This window comes from Podarcis melisellensis (genome assembly GCF_964234715.1).
Source record: "Podarcis melisellensis genome assembly, chromosome: 6".
NCBI classification, from domain to species: domain Eukaryota; kingdom Metazoa; phylum Chordata; class Lepidosauria; order Squamata; family Lacertidae; genus Podarcis; species Podarcis melisellensis.
In genome coordinates, this window is record NC_138538.1 from 84,138,566 (window position 1) to 84,158,974 (window position 20,409).

The 20,409-nt window shown below is 45.3% G+C and overlaps 1 protein-coding gene and 1 long non-coding RNA gene across 3 annotated transcripts in view; one reads left to right on the plus strand and one right to left on the minus strand.

The window, feature by feature from the left end:
* LOC309371915 overlaps positions 1–20,409 on the minus strand; it is a 399,586-nt gene that overhangs the window by 247,791 nt on the left and 131,386 nt on the right. The gene's annotated exons all lie outside the window — the stretch shown is intronic.
* BRINP3 (BMP/retinoic acid inducible neural specific 3) overlaps positions 1–20,409 on the plus strand; it is a 264,203-nt gene that overhangs the window by 172,778 nt on the left and 71,016 nt on the right. For both annotated transcript variants that reach the window (XM_081914847.1, XM_081914848.1), the window contains exon 5: positions 8,204–8,309. In XM_081914847.1, coding sequence (XP_081770973.1) covers positions 8,204–8,309 — 106 coding nt within the window. The remainder of the gene's footprint in view (positions 1–8,203; positions 8,310–20,409) is intronic.

Below are 20,409 nucleotides of genomic sequence, written 5' to 3' on the forward strand. Positions count from 1 at the left end.
TGTACTTCATATATGTGTATACACACACACACACATATGAATATAGAGGGAACCACCACTCCATTTGCATTGTCCTTTCCTAGGTAGTTGTTGTTTTATTTTAGTAGCACTGTTACCATTTTAGTTATGTTTTACTATTTTTATCGCTTATTTTCTCTAATGGTTTATTTTATTGTCTCCCTCTATTGAATCTGTCTAGTTTCGTTCTCTCATTCTATATAGAATTCTGTCCATTTTCTTCCTTCTTCCCGTTCTCTTTCTCCTTCCCTCCCTCCAAGAGGTGATTCTGGTGCCACTGGTGTGACCCAGCCGAGGTAAGGTTACTACCCAGTTTTGTGTCAATGTGCCAGAATATGATGGAAGCAAACAACTGCAGATCAAGCATGAAATATTACATCTTATGACAGAAATAGGACAGAGGCACACTGAGGGCATTAAAGAAAGTCTCCTAAGGCACAGCTGTCATTGAGCTTGCGAAAGGAGAAGAATAAGAAAGCTGATGGACTTCAAGATGTTTGCGAAGCTACTAGTAACAGGAGGATCTGCAGAAATATGCAGACATACCATCTTTGCTGCAGATTTAATGACTACCGTGGGGTGAGAAAGCGGCAAAACTAGAAAAATAAAAACCAATATCTCCAAGGGCAATATTGCCCGCTGATATCACAAAAATTCAGTCTTGCCACATGGCTGAGAGGCAATTACTTACTGCACATATAATCGGGTCATTATCACTGTGGTTCTGAGCTTTAACTTAGTGGAAACTGTCGGCATTTCCTCATTAATGCCAAACGTTAAGAGCTTTATTTCTGGGAATTGAAAACCCTGCTGCCCAAGACAACCTGTGCTGTGATAATCTCTGGAAACAGCTCGCTTGGGACTCGCTCACCTGTCTCATATCAGCCTGCTTTCTTCTTCTTTTTTTATTGGCACTGAGGGGGTGCTGTACAGGAGGTAGGATATTAAGCAAGTTTGCTTTTGATTGTTTGGCAGGAAAATGGAGGCTTTGCATTATTATTATTTTTGCTGTGCTCTCGGCGCCTTCTCCAATTCTACTGTCTGGAATATAAGGACTAGGAGTGTAGGGGATCATGTTCCCTAGCTCCTTCCCAGTCTCAGGCCTACCCTGGCCAGCTTTGTGCTTTATTAAGCCCATGCCTCAATGCTGCATTAAACCTTGAAGCACCTTCTCCTCCCAGAATGCATTGCTCCTTTCATAAAGGTAAAGGGTAAAGGGACCCCTGACCATTAGGTCCAGTCATGATCAACTCTGGGGTTGCGTGCTCATCTCGCTATATAGGCCGAGGGAGCCAGCGTTTGTCCACAGACAGCTTCCGCGTCATATAAACCATAGCAGCACACGGAAACACCCTTTACCTTCCCGCTGGAGCAATATCTATTTATCTACTTGCACTTTGACGTGCTTTCGAACTGCTAGGTTGGCAGGAGCAGGGACCGAACAATGGGAGCTCACCTCGTCGTGGGGATTCGAACCGCCGACCTTCTGATCAGCAAGTCCTAGGCTCTGTGGTTTAACCCACAGTGCCACCCATGTCCCTCATCTACCTGCATAGCTTACAGCAAAAAGCAGACAACAAGCCAAATAAGTAGTATTTGGCAGAAGCCACACTCTGCAGCGCAATGGAAACAGTGCTGATTGTGACAATAAGTCAGAATGCAAATAGGTCACTTCCTTCTTACACCCCTTAGGCCTTCTCATGCTCACTGAATGAATGCCCCACTGAGTGTGTAGTTGATCACATGACCCTGTTCCACCCTTCCGTGCATGAGGGAGTGTTCATTTAGACCAGGACTGTCCCAAGATATTTTGCTGCCTGAGTCAAAGGACAACACACACACAAATTCCGTATACAAAAGAAGTTAAGATTGGCTGTTAAATCTGTCTCCAGCATCATGCACTAAACCTGAAAGCAACAGCGTAGCTTAGAAGATAGAATACGGGCTGCATGGCACACAGCTCTTCACTGTCCTTCAACATTTGCTGCCTAAGACAGCTACTAGACTCTCCCTAACAGTAGGGCCAGCCTGGATTTGGACACTTCTGTTGTACAGTATGTGTGGTCGTGTTTATACATTTTTCCCATTCACTCTCATTACAGCATATTAAGCCTGAAATAACAAAAAGTGGAGGAGATTGGTCATTAGTGTCATGAGTACAGACATGCTTTTGCAAATTCTCACTTATGGGTAGATTGTGCTGAAGGAATGGGTTTCCCAAACCCCAAAACTGACTGTGCAGGCAGCTTTTAAACTGCACCAAAATCCCCATTTCTCCTTAGCTAAAATGCATAAACTTCAGCCGTTGAGCAAATGCAAAACAAGAACACAGCTCTCTCCCTTATCAGTTTGACGGCAAGACTGGCCTTGACTCTACCAGTAGAACAGACACAGACATATCTTATGTTCTGAACACAAATGATGCAGAGACCCAAGTCTGGGACTAACGCCAGAGCATGTTCTCGGAAGTAGTGACCTCTTGCTCCAAGATAGGAGTAGGAACAGGAATATCCTTTTATGGTCAGAAGTACAGGAAGGAAGATCCCTTTATGGTTGAGAGTACCAGAGCAGGAACATATGTGATGTCAACCTGTGTACGTACGCCGACGTGGTTGGGCTCCTAGGGGAGGAGTGAGAGGGTGCCTGGAGGATATATAAACTGCATGAAACCTGTCATTTCTTTGTACTTGCTGTGGACTCACCACGCAAGTGCCTTCTGCTATCCGGAGAGCAGAATAAACTCTTTCTTTGAAACAACCTCGGTGTCATTTTGACTTCCTTCCTCCTGTCCCGGAGCAACGCAGACCCAATCGGTGAACTCCAATAAGGCTACAGTGCCACAAAGTTGGTATGTAAATGAGAGTCTTTTTGGCCCTCATCACACACATATCACACACATGCAACTTTTTTAATCCAAATGCAGTGTCATCTTCCCTAGTCTGGGACCTAATGAGTTAATGGCAATCGGTACTTATATTCAATTGCCTTGAATGGCCTATCTGAATGAAGGATGAATCTGAATATGCAAAAGCAGAGCATGTAATGATTAGGCTAATTACCACCCTTCCCTTATTTGGTTACCTGAGAAGTTTCAAGCTGTAATGAGAATGAATGGGAAGAATAAACATGAGCACATAAATCCTCATTATGAAACAACATTATGCGTTCATAGTGCATTAAAGGTAGATGACTCTTGAAAAAGGGAGAAATCCTAAGGACTGGGTCAGAGCAAAGATCCAGTTACTGTAGCAGTCTTTTTCTAGTAGTGGTCAGACAAAGGTCTCTGGGAAGTTGCAAAGCTGGATAACAAAAATGTTGAGCACCTCTGTTTTTAGAGACATCTATTTGAATGTCCACTCTCTGTTGGAAACTGAGCACTGTTTTAGACTCATCTTTGATCTGATCCAACTAAGCTGTTCATATGGGGGGGGGGGTTGCTGCAAGAGGTCGTTGTAAATTGGAATAGACCTACTATGTCAAGGTAAAAAGGTAAAGGTAAAGGACCCCTGACCGTTAAGTCCAGTTGCAAACGACTCTGGGGTTGCGGCGCTCATCTCGCTTTACTGGCCGAGGGAGCCGACATTTGTCCGCAGACAGTTTTTCCGGGTCATGTGGCCAGCATGACCAAGCCGCTTCTGGTGAAACCAGAGCAGTGCACGGAAATGCCGTTTACTTCGTCAAAGTAGACCATTGCAAATCCAGGTGCAGTGAAGCCATGGGCCAGGGGTAAGGGCTTGGGAAGTTGCAATAAACACAGGACAACCATTTCTGGGGCTAAACAGGCTACTAGTGCATTGATAACAGATGTTAGCTGGTTTTGGTGCAGGCATTGGGTGTGTATCCTGTACCAACGAGCCTGTCTGCTGGCTGATTATTGGCAGGGTCACCCTGCCACCCTATGACATACATCAAATCAAGGTTACCCTTCCAAGGTCACCATTTTGGGAGTGCTTTGACCGATCAGGCACCTGTCTTGGCGTCTAGACCAAAGATCTCCCTCTGGATCCCTTTAATGGAATCCCCTGATTCCTTGGAGTGGAGGTAGGGCTCCCAAGACACACCCCTGTCCACCTTGACTAGGGATCCAATCCAATGCCTTATCCACCACCTGAGTCAGCCCCTCTCCGCAAACTCACTGCCAAACTGCTCACATCTGCAACCAATCCCTAAGGCCATTGCAAATATCCAATAACCAGACCACATTACCCATTGGCGACAAATACACCTCATAAAGTCTGACCACAACTGCTGCTTTTCTCCAGCTGCCAATAGGAGGTCCTTATCGACCAAATTCTGCTGCACTCCAGTTTTGCTTTTAAATTCTATTTTCGTTTTTGATTTGTAATGCTTATTTGCAACAGGCAGCCGGGGATAACAACAGATACTTTTGTAGCATCTTAAAGTCTAGTAGACTGATCGTGGCATAAGATGTACAAGTAAAATCAGACATCTTGTTTGGACATAATAAACTATGTTTTAATGATTTGTAGAATCCTGCCCCCCCATCAGCCATGAACATTTTTTCTTATTGTCAACTACGGTTTGTTGTTATGTCTGGACTAGGATAGATTGTGGTTAGTTTTAATCATGGTTTGCCCAAGCAAGCCAACTTCAAACTGTGATTTCTAATCCTGGCTCATTCAAATATAAACCATAATTAAAACTCACTACACTTACTGGTTTGGATATTATGACAAACTGTGGTTAGTTAAAAACTAAAGTAAATACTTCCAATCTCACAACCATGCTATAGGACAGTGGTCGGCAAGGTTTACCGGCCATGGGCTGGATCACTCCCACAGAGATCGTTTGTGGGTCACACTGCCGCAGAGCAACACCAGAATTCGCTTCTGTGCATGCCCAGATGCCGAAAATCATGCCTGTGCAGAAGCGATTTCTGGCATGTGGACATGCGCAGGTGTGATTTCCAACATCTGCGCATGTGCAGATGCAATTTCTGGTGCTGCTTGGCAAGTCCCTGCACCGTGCTACACCAGTTTAGCACAGCACGCAGGGGACTCACTGAGCGGGCGGCTCAGTTCAAGGGCGGCTCGGGGGCCAGTAAAATGGTCTTTGTGGGCCGCATCCAGCCCATGGGCCGCACGTTGCCGACCCCTGCTACAGGAGAACAGTGGAGGAGGAGCTTTTTGCATCTCGTACCAAATTATAGTTTAGCATTATGTCCAAATTAGACCATTGACACTAGCCTTACATTTGCAGAAGAGGATTACTTCTGCTTAATTGGGCAGTACAGTATAACTATTGTTTAACACATATTGTCACAGGGTTGGTTTATCTAGTGCAGTGATTTTCAAAGTGTGTTCAGGAAAGCCTGGCATTCTTCCAAAGCTTACTTGGGGTTCTGCAATGACAAATGAGAAGAAACACATGAAAGAAGTAAAGTACTCTTCCCCCCTCTCTGCTGTGCTCAGAATTCTTTGCAACATGTTGTGGTTCCAGGGCAAATTTCTGGGCATTCCTCAGTATGCAAATTGAGATAATGCCCTGAAGGTAGAATGCTTGAAAAGCCATCTATCGCAAGCACCTGTTTGTAGTGCCAATTTTGCCATGCTTCTTCTAAGTAGTTTTTTGTTTTTTGCATTGCTTTGTTTTGCATTTTGGAACTTCCAGGACAATCAAAAAGAGAAACATGTAAGGAGGTAAGGCTGGACACTAGACGTTAGTTTTCCTTCCCATATTCGACTCTATCTGAGGAAAATGAAATTCCTTTCTTTTTAGGTGGACATTGCATCTCAGGAAAACTCCCTCTGACTCATTGCATATATTACAGGGTCTCCTGCTTAGGTTGTCAATGAACATTCAAGATAAATTCAAGCTGGATTTCTTAAGACCGGTTTTCACAGCATGAAAGTTTGCAGAAACAAATGTGTGGACTATATGATCAGAATTTGTTTGCGTTTGGCAGTGATTTCATCAGACATTTAATTGTACAAAGTGCTTTATAGTGCTTAACTTGCACAATCTGAAATATTGATTTGATGTTGAACGTTGTGTGAGGGTGTTCTTTGGTTTCTGCAAAGACTCTCAAGAGCAATAAATGAACACATTTTGTACCCAAAACTTGAATTTCATGCCTGAAACCTAGATATTGCAAGAATCATTGTGTATTGCTTAAGCTACTGTCCATACACACAAGCACACACAACTGAAGCTCTATTACTGGTATCAAGATAATAAATGTTATAATAAAGACAGTTCTCAAAATTTAAACTGTAGGTCTTACAGTAATAGATTCACCAGGGGATGCAAATTCTGTTTTGAAATACACAAACATTCATTTTGTAGTTTTGTCAAGGGGAAAAGTCATACTGGAAACAGATTTTCACATTGACCAAACTCTTAGACTTTGTGGTATACGCAACCATTTCAGTAATTAGCAATTCTAAAGCTGTTCTTGTATCAAATGAAATTGCATTGCGTCTCATGGGACACCCTATTGACCATAATGGATAAGGGAGGGTAAAAAAATTGAACTGGAGTCATTTGTCTATGGTAAACCTCCCAGCTTTCAGGCCATTGTAGCAGTCACTGATATCATTGCCAAGAACTGAGGTTGGTCTGTACAGTATTTGTATGGGTTCCATGATTACATCAAAATATGGATTTAATACATTCTTAAGACTTAGATAGTAAAATGAAGGGATACAGGGGATCATCTTTAAACATGCATCCATTTCCACAACTGTCCCCTTGTGTCTTTTGAGATTGTGCCTCTGAATTTAGTAGGAGTTACTTCTGAGCCAACATGTGTTATACTGCAAACCATCTGAATTTATGTATACTAGAAACCAGCAGGACAAATTAGTTGTGGCTTAATTTAACTCCCATTGGTTTTTGTGGGAACTAAGACCAATTAAGCAAATCTGAATCCAACCCATTTAAATTTGTATATTTAACATTTGTAGATTATGTTAAATCTTGCAGATTTAAAATTCAATGGTATAATCCAGCCCAAACTGAACAATTGGAAGTCCCATTGATTTCAGTGCAAAGTTTTTATACATGCTTAAAACATTCCTCACTGAAATTAAATGGTTTTAAAAATAAATAAATAAATGTTGAGCTTTGGTTGCTTTACTTTGTTCATGTTGTTTAAAATATTTATAAATTTCAAAGTAAAACCTCAAATGTTGGAAAAAGTATGAAACACAATAATTCAGAAGTAAGTAAAAATTTCTCATGAAAAAAAATCAGATAAATCACACACCACACACACACACCAAACTCCTCCTGAACTGGAGAATTTCACCCAACCCAAATATTCAGCAAAGTGACTTTGCCTGTTTTGTTGCCTGTGAGTAGTATGAAAAAACTGGAATACAACTGTGGATTTAGTTTTATTATTGTTCAATATACTGAGCCAGTGTGGCATAGTGATTAGAGTGTTGATCTTGGACTGGGAGACCAGGGTTCAAATCCCCACTGAGCCCTGAAACCTTCTAAGTGACCTAGGCCAAATACTGGTTGCATCCACATCATTCATTTAAAGTACATTTTTACTACTTTAACTATTATGGCTCCCCCTAAAGATTCCTGGAAACTGTAGCTGTTCCTTACAGGGATTGAACCTGCAGCCTTGGTGTTATCAGCACCACGCTCTAACCAACTGAGCTATCCAAGAAATGTTGGCTTAGATATAGTCTGCCCCAAGTTCATCTAGTCCTCCTCTCTTAGCTTATTGCTCCCTTTACCCACCAATTGGAACCAATAATATGTTTTCATACTGTATTAAACAAGTTGAAAAATCTCAGAAGTGTAGTTGAGTAGTTTTCTGAGGCCATTCTTTCAACCAGACTGTTGAATTCTACACCCCCAGCAAATATGTAATGAAATTATCCCCTGTTACATCACCCCTGAATATCATGTGGAGGGTTTGGGGAGGGGGTAGGTTTTCACACAGCCCTACAAAAATGCAATTCCCAAGATTTTGCTAAAATTACCATTGAATTTCATCTCTATAAAATACGGTGATCTGATATGGCAAATAAGGCTGCTGTCTGTGAAAGGGGCTGCTTAAAAAAAGCATCTGTCCAGGTAAAAATGTCACACCGCTTGTATATATGAAAATGAATTCTATTGCTGCACTGTGCTAGGTGTTTTTAAAAGGAAACTTAGCTTGTTCTGTATAATATAGCAAATGGTTTTCCATTCCCTTACTCACTAGGTAACAGAAACCCGGACTGGTCCTCTTGGCTGCAGTAACTATGACAACCTAGATTCTGTCAGTTCTGTTCTGGTACAGAGTCCGGAAAATAAGATTCAGTTGCAAGGTACGTGGGTGGAATTTTGTTAATTTCTTGTAGGAAGATGTTTATAGGGATATTTGTCATTTTATTTTATTTTTTGAAAACTTCTTCCTGAGCAATACATTCCATTGATCTTAAACTAGTGAGTGGAGAGTATGTGTTTATGTGCATTTTTTGTCACATTGGAAAAGCCAGGCCTGTGAAATTTGTGGAACTTCTTGGGTTAGAGCTGGTGTCGATCAGGTTTGGGGATTCCAAGGGCCACATTTCTTTACCAGCAAGCTTCTGGGGGCCACATGTTGGTGTGGACAGGGCCAAGAGCAAAAGTGGAAGGGCAACTGATCTATCTATCATCTATCTATCTATCTATCTATCTATCTATCTATCTATCTATCATCTATCTATCTATCTATCTATCTATCTATCTTCTATCAATCATCTATCAATCATCTATCTATCTATCTATCTGTCTATCTATCTATCTATCATCTATCTATATCTATCTATCATCTATCTATATCTATCCATCTATCTATCTATCTATCTCTATCTATCTATCTATCTATCTATCTATCTATCTATCTATCTATCTCTATCTATCATCTATCTATCTATCTATCTATCTATATCTATCTATAATCTTCTGTCAGGGTTTCTGGGAGAGAGGAGGAGATGACAGAGGAGACGGAGAGCGAGTGGGAGGAGGGGCAGAAGGATGAGGAAGAAGATGACGGAATTCTGAGGGAATCCACGAGTCTGAGCAGCGAGTCAGAGGATTCTCAAAAGGGGGTTACCTTAATCAAGAAAAAGGGAGGAGAAGGGAGAAGCGGAGAGGAGCCCAGTGGAAGACAGACGCAGCAAGAGGCGTCTCAGCCGGAACGGAGTAAAGGGGGTGGAGTCGTCAGCCTCTCGGAGGGAGCAGGATTAGGAGAGAACAGAGAAAGGGGGTTGGAGCAAGGTGTTCAGCCGGAAAGGGTGGAGAGCAGAACAAGGGGTGGTGTAGCGGTCGAAAGAAAGGTCAGCAGCAACGTACGCGCGCCAAGTTCAAACGTAGAGGCGCGCGGAAGTGGAGAGAGCTCAGGGGAGGAGCCCGGCCCTAAAGCCAGAAGGAGGGGGGAAGAGGCGGCAGAGGATTCAGCCTCAGGCGAGTCACGGAGAGAGGGAACCCAGGGGGGCAGGAAGACCCTGCGGAAAAGAAAGGAGAGGAAGAGGTGGTCTAGAGCCAGGCTATTAAGTTGGTGTGGAAGAGGGGAGGAGTCAGAGGGGACTTCAGCGGTCTAACGTGACAGACGTACGGCCACGATGCTGAACTGTACGAGAAGCAGAAATCTTCAATAAACTTTTCCTGTAAATAAACTGCAACGGAGTGAGGTCTCTTGTGAGCTGGGACCCGTCCTGGGTGGCCGTGACAGTAAGTCCCCTCTCAGAAAGCAAAAAATTTTTTTTGCGAAGCTCACGAACGGGAGCAGCCATGAGCGCTGAGGAGCAGCTGGTTGCACTGCGGGATCAGGTTACCGCTCTCACATCGGCAGTCATTGCTTCGCAGAAGAAGAATGACGACTTGGAGAAGACGTGCCAGGATTTGCAGGCAAGGTGGGAACACGCGGACAGGGCGGGGGCCCCAGGTTCCAGAGCGGAGGGCATTGCGCTTGGACGGAGGGGGGGTGCCCTGGTTCCGCATTTTAATGGCAACTTGCAAGACTATCCCAATTTCAGAGCGGACGTCGTATATGCACTGCATTTACTCCGTCACGATTTTAAAGATGAGGAGGAGAAAGTGGGGTTCATTGTTTCGCACCTGCATGGGGAGGCCAGGGCTTGGCTACGCAATCTGTGGCGCGAAGATGGACCGGCCCGTCGCAATTCAACTGCGTTCATCAAAGCGATGGATTCTTGTTTTCAATCCTCTGTGGATGTGGACATTGCGCGCCGTCAAATGCACGGGCTGAGGCAGGGGAAAGCGACTGTGCGCCAATACCACTCTAAATTTTTTGCATTGCTCACCGCCTTAGATTGGCCAAAGGACAGTAAGCCGGTCAGAGATCTTTTTTGGGAGGGATTGAGCCCCCCCATCAAGGATGAGATCGCTAGGGGGGACAGACCCCAGACCCTAGAAGACGTGGTGCAACGGGCTTTAGCTATTGGAATTCGACATGAGGGACGTCCGTGGCACGAGGAGGACGGGCCCCAAGCGCGTGCGCAAGCGAGGACTCTCCCTTTTGTGCACAGGGATTTCAGCCGTGCGCACCCCTCGCCAATGGGGAAGGACAGCGAGGAGCCAATGGAGATTGGTGGTGCTAGGGCTCAGAAGCCATCCCAGAGCCCTGTCCCTGGTGCAGCCAAAGCGAAGCCTCCTAGAGGAACCAGGAAGTGTTACATCTGTGACAGTGCGCACCATATGGCGAAAGAGTGCCCCCAGAGGCTCCAGAAGCACACTGCAGCACTGGCAACTGTGACAGCAGAGGTGCAACCAGGGGAGCAGCTTCAGGGAAACGACAGTGCCTGGCTGGAAGCAGAGCTACTGGGGCTCAGCCAGGCGGATCTGTAGACAAGCCCCCAGCATCACTGCAGAGCGTGGACCCTTTGCCTCCCAGACCGGCAGTTCTGCTCACAGCAACACTCCAGTTGCCTGATGGGAGACTCCTCGAGGTTCCAATAACGATCGATTCGGGAAGCAACGCCGACTTCGTGGGACTGCAGTTCGTTAAGCAGCACAACATGGCGCTCCTGCCTGCAACGACGCCTCTAAACGTGGTCACGGTAGACGGCAGGAAGTTGCTGGGGGGGCAAGTGGTGCAGCAAACCCCTCCCATGATGATGCAGATTGGCAACCATCGAGAACTTATTAGTTTCAATGTCACCCACTTATCGGACACACCCATCGTGTTAGGCATGAGTTGGCTGGAGAGGCACAGTCCCGCGGTTGCGTGGTACCAGCGGCAGATCACCTTTTGTTCATCGTATTGTGCTCAGCATTGCTTTCAGACCGATCAGGGAGGAGAAGCCGAGCAGCAGTTGCATCTGGGTATGGTGCAAACAGTGCCTCACAAGTACCAGGACTTCTTGGAGGTTTTCTGTGAGAAGGAAGCTGACAAGTTGCCGCCTCACAGACCTTACGACTGCGCGATTGATTTAGTGCCAGGGGCGCAACTGCCTGCTGCCAAGCTGTACTCCATGTCGGAAGACGAGATGCAAGAGCTTCGGGAGTTCATAGACCATAACCTCAAGCGAGGTTTCATCCAGGAATCTAAAGCAGCGGGTGGCAGCCCTGTGTTCTTTGTGAAGAAGAAAAACACGCCCCAAAAAAGGCTTATAGTGGATTACAGGTTCATAAACAGCTTGACTAAGCCCAAAGCTTTCCCCATGCCCAAGATTGACGACCTTTTAGCGACCGTCAGGAGGGGCAAGATTTTCACCAAGCTGGACCTACGTGGAGCTTACAATCTCATCCGCATCCGGAAAGGAGATGAGTGGAAGACCGCCATGTTCACCCCTCTGGGCACATACGAATACAGAGTCATGCCTTTCGGTCTCCAAAATGGCAGCCACGTTTTTCAAGCATTTATGCACCACGTGCTAGCAGGTCTCCTCTACAAGAAGTGTGTCTGCTTTCTCGACGATATCCTGATTTTCTCGGAATCGCCGGAGGATCACGATAAGGACGTGAGGGAGGTCCTGCAGAGGCTGAAGGACCACAGGCTGTACGCCAAGTTGGAGAAATGCCAGTTTGATGTCAGAGAGGTTGATTTCCTTGGCTACAAGTTGTCCGACGAGGGACTGGCCATGGACAGGGCTAAGGTTCAAGCGCTGTTGGACTGGAAAAGCCCTCGAAATCGGAAAGAGGTCCAGAGGTTCATCGGCTTTGCCAATTTTTACCGCAAGTTTATTAAAGGTTTTGCGAACGCGACGGCGGCTATCACTGACACCCTCAGTTCCAAGAAGAAGAAGTTCGTCTGGACCGAACAAGCGGAGCGGTCCTTCCGGACGCTTAAAGGTCTTTTCGCCTCCGAAGAGCAGCTGCTCCACGTGAATCCCGGCAGACCCATGCGGGTAGAGACCGATGCGTCAGACAGAGCGGTTGGGGCCGTTCTTTTGCAAGAGGATTCACAAGGCAACTGGAGACCGGGTGCGTTCTACTCCCGGAAGCTCAGCAAGACGGAGCGCAATTATACCATATGGGACAGGGAGTTGTTGGCCATTCATGCAGCTTTCAAAGCGTGGCGACACTTCTTAATAGGAGCCAAGCACACGGTGCAAGTCCGCACGGATCACAAGAACTTAGAGTATTGGCGGACGGCTAAGTTACAGACCCAGCGACACATGCGCTGGGCGGAGTTCTTTGCGGATTTCGACTTCAAAATAGAATACATCCCAGGAGACTCCAATGTTATTGCAGACGCGCTGTCCCGAAAGCCGCAATACTTGGAGGAAGCAGCTCCAATCGCAGCAAAGCACATTTTCGCACCGCAGGCGTGGACGTGCGCTACCATCGCAGTCGACCTGGACGCGGTGCGACGCGCGTTGCAAAGGGATCAGTTTGCACAGTCCAAGATGGAGGAGCTACGCGGAGGGTCGCGAGACAACGATGAGTTCCAATTGCAAGATGGACTTTTGACTCGTAAGGGTGCCCTTTACGTGCCCACCGACGATCTTCGAGCCAAGGTTCTGCAACAATTGCATGACGCCCCTAGTGCAGGCCATTTCGGCAAAGAGAAGACGATGGAGTTGGTGGCTAGAGACTTTTGGTGGCCCCAGATGAGAGGAGAGGTGGCGGACTACGTCGCCAGGTGTGATATCTGCCAGAGGTCCAAACCAGTGCACCAGAAGCAGGCGGGATTGCTAGAACCGCTGGAGACACCGCAGCAACCGTGGGAGAGGGTAGCGTTGGACTTTGTTACGGACCTGCCCAGCTCCAGAGGTAAGACGGCGGTGTTAGTGGTGGTGGACTTGTTCACCAAGATGGCGCATTTCATCCCTTGTGCCAAGGTGGCGACGGCAGAACAGACCGCAAAGCTCTTCATCGATCACGTCTTCAGAGTGCATGGACTTCCGCAGTCCGTCTTGTCCGACAGGGGGCGCCAGTTTGTTTCCACTTTCTGGCGAAAGCTTCTGGGCATCTTGCACGTCAAAATCAACCTGACATCGGCGAGACATCCACAAACCAACGGTCAAGCGGAGAGGGTCAACGCGATCATGCAGCAGTACCTGCGGTGCTACGCCAACCAGCGACCTGCGGCGTGGGTGGACTATCTGCCGATGGCTGAATTCGCCTACAACAACACGAAACACGCATCCACCGGGGTGACGCCTTTCTTCGCGAACAATGGCCGTCATCCCAGAACCTTCCCGAGATTTGCGGCACCAGGAGGGGGGGGGCCTCAAGATGCCGACCAGTTTGCAGCGGAGTTGCAAGAGGTGCACGAGGAGCTGCGGAGACATTTGGAGCTGGCAAAACAGGCGTATAAGGTGCAGGCCGATAAGCACAGGAGGGCGGGAGAGGACATCCAGATTGGGGACTGGGTGTGGTTAGCAGCCCACGCGATGCCGGCCAGGTCATTGGCCAAGAAGAAGTTAGGACACAGGCAGCTAGGGCCATATCAAGTTGAGGCTAAGATCAATCCGGTGGCTTTTCGTCTAGCCCTTCCGGAGGGTTCCAGGGTGCACCCGGTCTTTCATAGGTCGGTGCTCACTCCCTACAAAACCCCACACAGGTTTCAAGAGTCAGGAGCACTCCCAGAGCCACGTAGGAGGGCGCCTGAGGGGGGGGAATCGCCAAGACCAGAACCTCTTAACGAGGTCACAGAGATACTGGACTCGAGATGGGGGGAGGAGGGAGTTGAATATTTTCTAGCCAGGGAAGGCACTCCGGCCTCTGCCAATAGCTGGGTGCCGGGTTACGCGTTGGACGAACCCCTGTTGAAGGAGGAGTTCCATGCACTTTTTCCGCACAAGCCCATGCCCGAGGAGTATTTTGATGATTGGCTTTTCACGCCCACTTTGTCAGACAGCACGTTCAAGGGTTTCTCCTCACCCGAGGGCCATACGCCCGAAACAAGCCCGACCAGGGATCCGAGACTGGGGGGGGAGGAGACAGGCCCTTGTTGGTGGGTGGATCAGCCAAGGGAGGCATGGAGTCAGAGATGGATGGTAGGTCCTTGGCAGGCAGCGCCAGGAGAAGCAGTGATGGAGGAAGAGACTGTGAGGTCTGTGGGTGGGGAACCCGAGTTCGAACACACATATACGGAGATGACAGAGGAGAACGTTGAAGTGGACAACTTGTATCCTGAACCGACCCCGGAAGAACCACGTTTTCCTCAACCTGCACCCGGCGAGCGGGAGGGGGGAAGGGGGGGCTTCGAGGGGGGGATGGATGTCAGGGTTTCTGGGAGAGAGGAGGAGATGACAGAGGAGACGGAGAGCGAGTGGGAGGAGGGGCAGAAGGATGAGGAAGAAGATGACGGAATTCTGAGGGAATCCACGAGTCTGAGCAGCGAGTCAGAGGATTCTCAAAAGGGGGTTACCTTAATCAAGAAAAAGGGAGGAGAAGGGAGAAGCGGAGAGGAGCCCAGTGGAAGACAGACGCAGCAAGAGGCGTCTCAGCCGGAACGGAGTAAAGGGGGTGGAGTCGTCAGCCTCTCGGAGGGAGCAGGATTAGGAGAGAACAGAGAAAGGGGGTTGGAGCAAGGTGTTCAGCCGGAAAGGGTGGAGAGCAGAACAAGGGGTGGTGTAGCGGTCGAAAGAAAGGTCAGCAGCAACGTACGCGCGCCAAGTTCAAACGTAGAGGCGCGCGGAAGTGGAGAGAGCTCAGGGGAGGAGCCCGGCCCTAAAGCCAGAAGGAGGGGGGAAGAGGCGGCAGAGGATTCAGCCTCAGGCGAGTCACGGAGAGAGGGAACCCAGGGGGGCAGGAAGACCCTGCGGAAAAGAAAGGAGAGGAAGAGGTGGTCTAGAGCCAGGCTATTAAGTTGGTGTGGAAGAGGGGAGGAGTCAGAGGGGACTTCAGCGGTCTAACGTGACAGACGTACGGCCACGATGCTGAACTGTACGAGAAGCAGAAATCTTCAATAAACTTTTCCTGTAAATAAACTGCAACGGAGTGAGGTCTCTTGTGAGCTGGGACCCGTCCTGGGTGGCCGTGACATCTTCTATCTATCATCTATCTATCTATCTATCTATCTATCATCTATCTATCTATCTAATCTCCTTTGAACAGTGGGGTAGTTTCCTTGCTATATAATCCTAGAGCTAGGATAGCTCAGTTGGCTAGAGCATGCTACTGATAACGCCAAGGTTGCAGGTTTGATCCCCATATGGGACAACTGCATATGTCTGCATTGTAGGGGGTTAGACCAGATGATCCTCAGGGTCCCTTCCAACTCTACAGTTCTATGATTCTGTTGTCAGTGGCAATTGCTGGCAAGTGAACCACTTAATAGTGAGCTAAATGATTTTGTGTTCGCCTGTAGGTGATAGAGATACTCATCCTTGTGCTACCAGCTACCATCAAGCTAAAATACCCATATAATCTCAAGGAAGGGGAAACAGACACAGATCAAGCTAAAACACCTAGAGGATCACGGGAAGAAAATAGCAATGGGAAATGTGAAACAAAGGCTCTGGTTGTTTGCATTCTCCTTTTCAGTATGTTCTTCCTTGGTTGCTGGTTACAGCTACAGAGATTATTTTTAAACCTCTGATAATTTGTGCTAAGCTTCTTGAAATTCTTTTAGCTTCCCACAAAATTTCACATCTGCTTGGGCTCCTTCTGTGAAAGCTTTTGATGGCGTGAGACTTTCTCCTGAAAGCACCCTCTGTCACCATCATCCAAATGGAGCTGTTCCTGGTGCTGAAACCTTTGCTGCTTTGGAATGTGGGCTGCCTGAAAATAACTCTTTTTGGCTCTTGGGACAGGCAGTGAGAATTATCTTCCCACCGAATTGACGTATAAGCTCAACATCCACCCTCCCCTTCCACTTCTCACATAATAGGACAGCCTATCTTGAATATCACATTGTACGCCTGATATTTTGGGGCATATAACAGTTTGATAGATGATCCTGTCATTTTCATTGGGGCTCATATCTCCACTGTGTTTATGGAAATTATTTGCCGTTCGGAAGCTGCTCTCCCTGCGCTTGACATAATATTTGTCAGTAAAATGCTTAGGAAATTGGTTGTTACATCAATCACAGACCTGTTTTGATACATGCCGTTGGATTCCTACTGAAAAATTATGGCACACAGAACTGCCTTTTTAAACCATTTCATAGTCAATGTTGCCTTGGTGAGTAAAGGGTAACACACAGTCCCAAGTTTACTATGCTCCCCCACAAAAAAATTACCTTTACATATATAGATAGATGGCAAGTGAAGTTGAGAGAGAGGGGGGAGCACAGCCTCAGCTGTGGTTTTGTTATGAACAGGAGCCATGTGGTTTTCGGACTTTTAAAATATTTTCATTACATGTCTTGTGAAGACTTTCCTGATCCATAAGATCAGACTTTGTTTTTCCCTGAATTCCTGATTTTACCTCTTCCAGATTATATAACATTGTTTTCTTCTTTTTGGTATACTCTTGTATTGTTAGTTTTTATGTTATTTTTGTTACATTATTTTGTTGTTATGTTTTTATGTTATTTTGTGCATATCTCTTAGGGATTTAATATTAAGCAGTTTTGAAGTGCTAAGTAAATAAACAAATGAAATAATAGTATTCTCTCTGGCTTGCTGTCCTTCCACATCTGGGTTTTTTTTTTTGTGATCCTCCCTCTTGTATTTTGAAGTGGTACCATCCCAGGAGGACACCACCATATACCTCGAAACTCATAAGGAGACCCAGAGAAAAGGGGTTGCATTCACAACGGAAAATACATATAGGGCGTAGGGGTGCCATTGCCTCCCTCCTCCACCCTAAACCCCATTAACCCTACAACCTAGATGAAGAGGGAGACAACAGATATAACTGAATGGAACTAAAGCAGCTTAAAGGCCAAGTACTTTGATGGAACTGTCTCAAAGAATTTGGCTCCCAGTCATTTGTAAACACCTTCATTATATTAGAAAGCACTAGATGTGATGAGCTGGAAGGATGATACCTGCTAATATATACTATATCCTTGAATTGAATTGATTTACTCCCTATTTAGTTTGCATTGCTCCCTGTGCATTGCTGCCTGCAAATGTTTCTTGACTGCCGTGATCAAGAGAGAAATCCTGGTGCAAAGGCCCGTGCGTCAAAACACAGCAAAGCAGAGAGACCTAGGCTCAGCAATTCCAGATAGCACAAAGCCAGTTCTAAACTCTCCTTCATTCTTTGATCGTTTTCACAAAAGGAAAGCACTCCAGCTGTCTGATTAAAAACAACAACAACCACTTACCTGGATTGATTTGTGAAACACATGTAGACATGTAAATACTTCACATTGGTGTAGATGCCACCAGTTGTGTGGGTCTTTCCTATACTATCAACATCTCACAGGAAGCAGAATGTCCTATCCACATATTTGGGTTGCTGTAGTCACTGCCATTATCAACAACATTCCCTCATTATCATATTTATTGCTATTCCTACATATTCCTCAGTCTTGTGACATTGTAGCAGGGGGAAGCAGCTGCCATGCTGTGATAGATGAATGATAGAAGATAGATGATTGATAGATGATAGATAGATGATAGATAGATAGATAGATGATAGATAGATAGATAGATAGATAGATAGATAGATAGATGATAGAGGTAGAGGTAGAGGTAGAGGTAGAGGTAGAGGTAGAGGCAGAGGCAGAGGCAGAGGTAGAGGTAGAGGTAGAGGTAGAGATAGAGATAGAGATAGAGATAGAGATAGAGATAGAGATAGAGATAGAGATAGAGATAGATAGAGATAGAGATAGAGATAGAGATAGAGATAGAGATAGAGATAGAGATAGAGATAGAGATAGAGATAGAGATAGATAGATAGATAGATGATAGATAGATAGATGATAGATAGATAGATAGATGATAGATAGATAGATAGATAGATAGATAGATAGATAGATAGATATAGATAAGATAGATAGATGATAGATAGATAGATGATAGATAGATGATAGATAGTTAGATAGATGATAGATGATAGATAGATAGATAGATAGATAGATAGATAGATAGATAGATGATAGATAGATAGATGATAGAGGTAGAGGTAGAGGTAGAGGTAGAGGCAGAGGCAGAGGTAGAGGTAGAGGTAGAGGTAGAGGTAGAGGTAGAGATAGAGATAGAGATAGAGATAGAGATAGAGATAGAGATAGAGATAGAGATAGAGATAGAGATAGAGATAGAGATAGATAGAGATAGAGATAGAGATAGAGAGAGATAGAGAGAGATAGATGATAGATAGATAGATAGATGATAGATAGATAGATGATAGATAGATAGATAGATAGATAGATAGATAGATAGATAGATAGATAGATATAGATAAGATAGATAGATGATAGATAGATAGATGATAGATAGATAGATGATAGATAGTTAGATAGATGATAGATGATAGATAGATAGATAGATAGATAGATAGATAGATAGATAGATAGATGATAGATAGATAGATAGATAGATGATAGATAGATAGATGATAGATAGATGATAGATAGATGATAGATAGATGATAGATAGATAGATAGATAGATAGATAGATAGATAGATAGATAGATGATAGATAGATAGATGATAGATGATAGATAGATAGATGATATAGATAGATAGATAGATAGATAGATAGATAGATAGATAGATGACAGACAGATGATATATAAAGGTGATCTTCATCTGACCTAACCAAGGGGTTGATCTAAAGTGGAAGCAAGCTAGAAACAAGGGCCGTAGGATAACAAAGGGCTCTTTGCACACCTTCATTTCATCCTGAACAAGTCTTTTTGCACATGCTGAAACATAATCCTGCGTTACTTTTGTGTAGGGCAATGCCATGTTTCCTAGGGAGCCGGGCCTTGCCTTCAGCCCCGCCCCCAATATTGCACCCCCTTCCTTTGATAATTTCGCCCTGTGTTCAGCAATGTCTGCAAAGTGATTTTGAGCTGTGAATTCCTGTTCAAATGCAAGGGCTCTTGAGTGATTGGGATTCGCACTTGTGCAGGTTTTCTGTTGGCACAAAGCCCTTAGATGCAAGTGTGAGTGTATGCTTTAGAGTTCTGTTACATACAACTGTGTGGAACACATGGTTTTGAAGAAAGGGGTTGTAATGGCCAAGGAATGGCTGGAAGTGTGAACATAGCATTCAATGGCTCCCCAGTGAACATGGGATTGCCTATGTGGGCATAGGGCTATAGTTGCTAGATCAGTAATACCAATGTGGGTACAGACCAGGTTACTGCGACCTGAAACATGACTCTTTCATTGAGTTGAGAAATACATAAAGTTAAGACAACCTGGCATTCCCCGTCTTGGCAGACAAGGTTTGTTGATTTCAAAAGCATCTCTTTGAAAAGGAAAATAAAAGCATAATGAATGTTAGATACATCGGCAATAGTGCACTGCTCTTAAACATTCATTGCATATTAATAAAGCTTCTTTTATAAAGATTTCATTGGCCCACCTGCCTGGTCACCTGTGGCAGTTCAGAATCACCTCCACACAGCCAGTTTCCCCTCCCCATCAGGTTATTCGTATGCAGTGCCGGATTTACATATAAGCTAAATGAGCTATAGCTTAGGGCCCCACTCCCTTTTAAAGGAAAACAAAACTGGATATACTTTCCCAAAATATAAGATAAAAAACAAATAAAATAAAACCTACATACAACAACAGTGTTTTGTGTTGCATAGGCTCCTATGATGTAAGTAATGGGCCCCGGTTGCTAGCCTGCTCCCTAAAATATCACTGGTTTGCTCATTTCTATATACAGTGGTACCTTAGTTCTCAAACTTAATCCGTTCTGGAAGCCTGTTCCAAAACCAAAGCGTTCCAAAACCAAGGCATGTTTTCCCATAGAAAGTAATGCAAAACAGATTAATAAGTTCCAGACTTTGAAAAAGAACCCCCTAAAACAGCAATTTCTTCTTAATTGTATTTCACTATTAATATATTTCTTAATTGTTGAATTTCAGTTCAACAATTACTTTGATAAAAGACA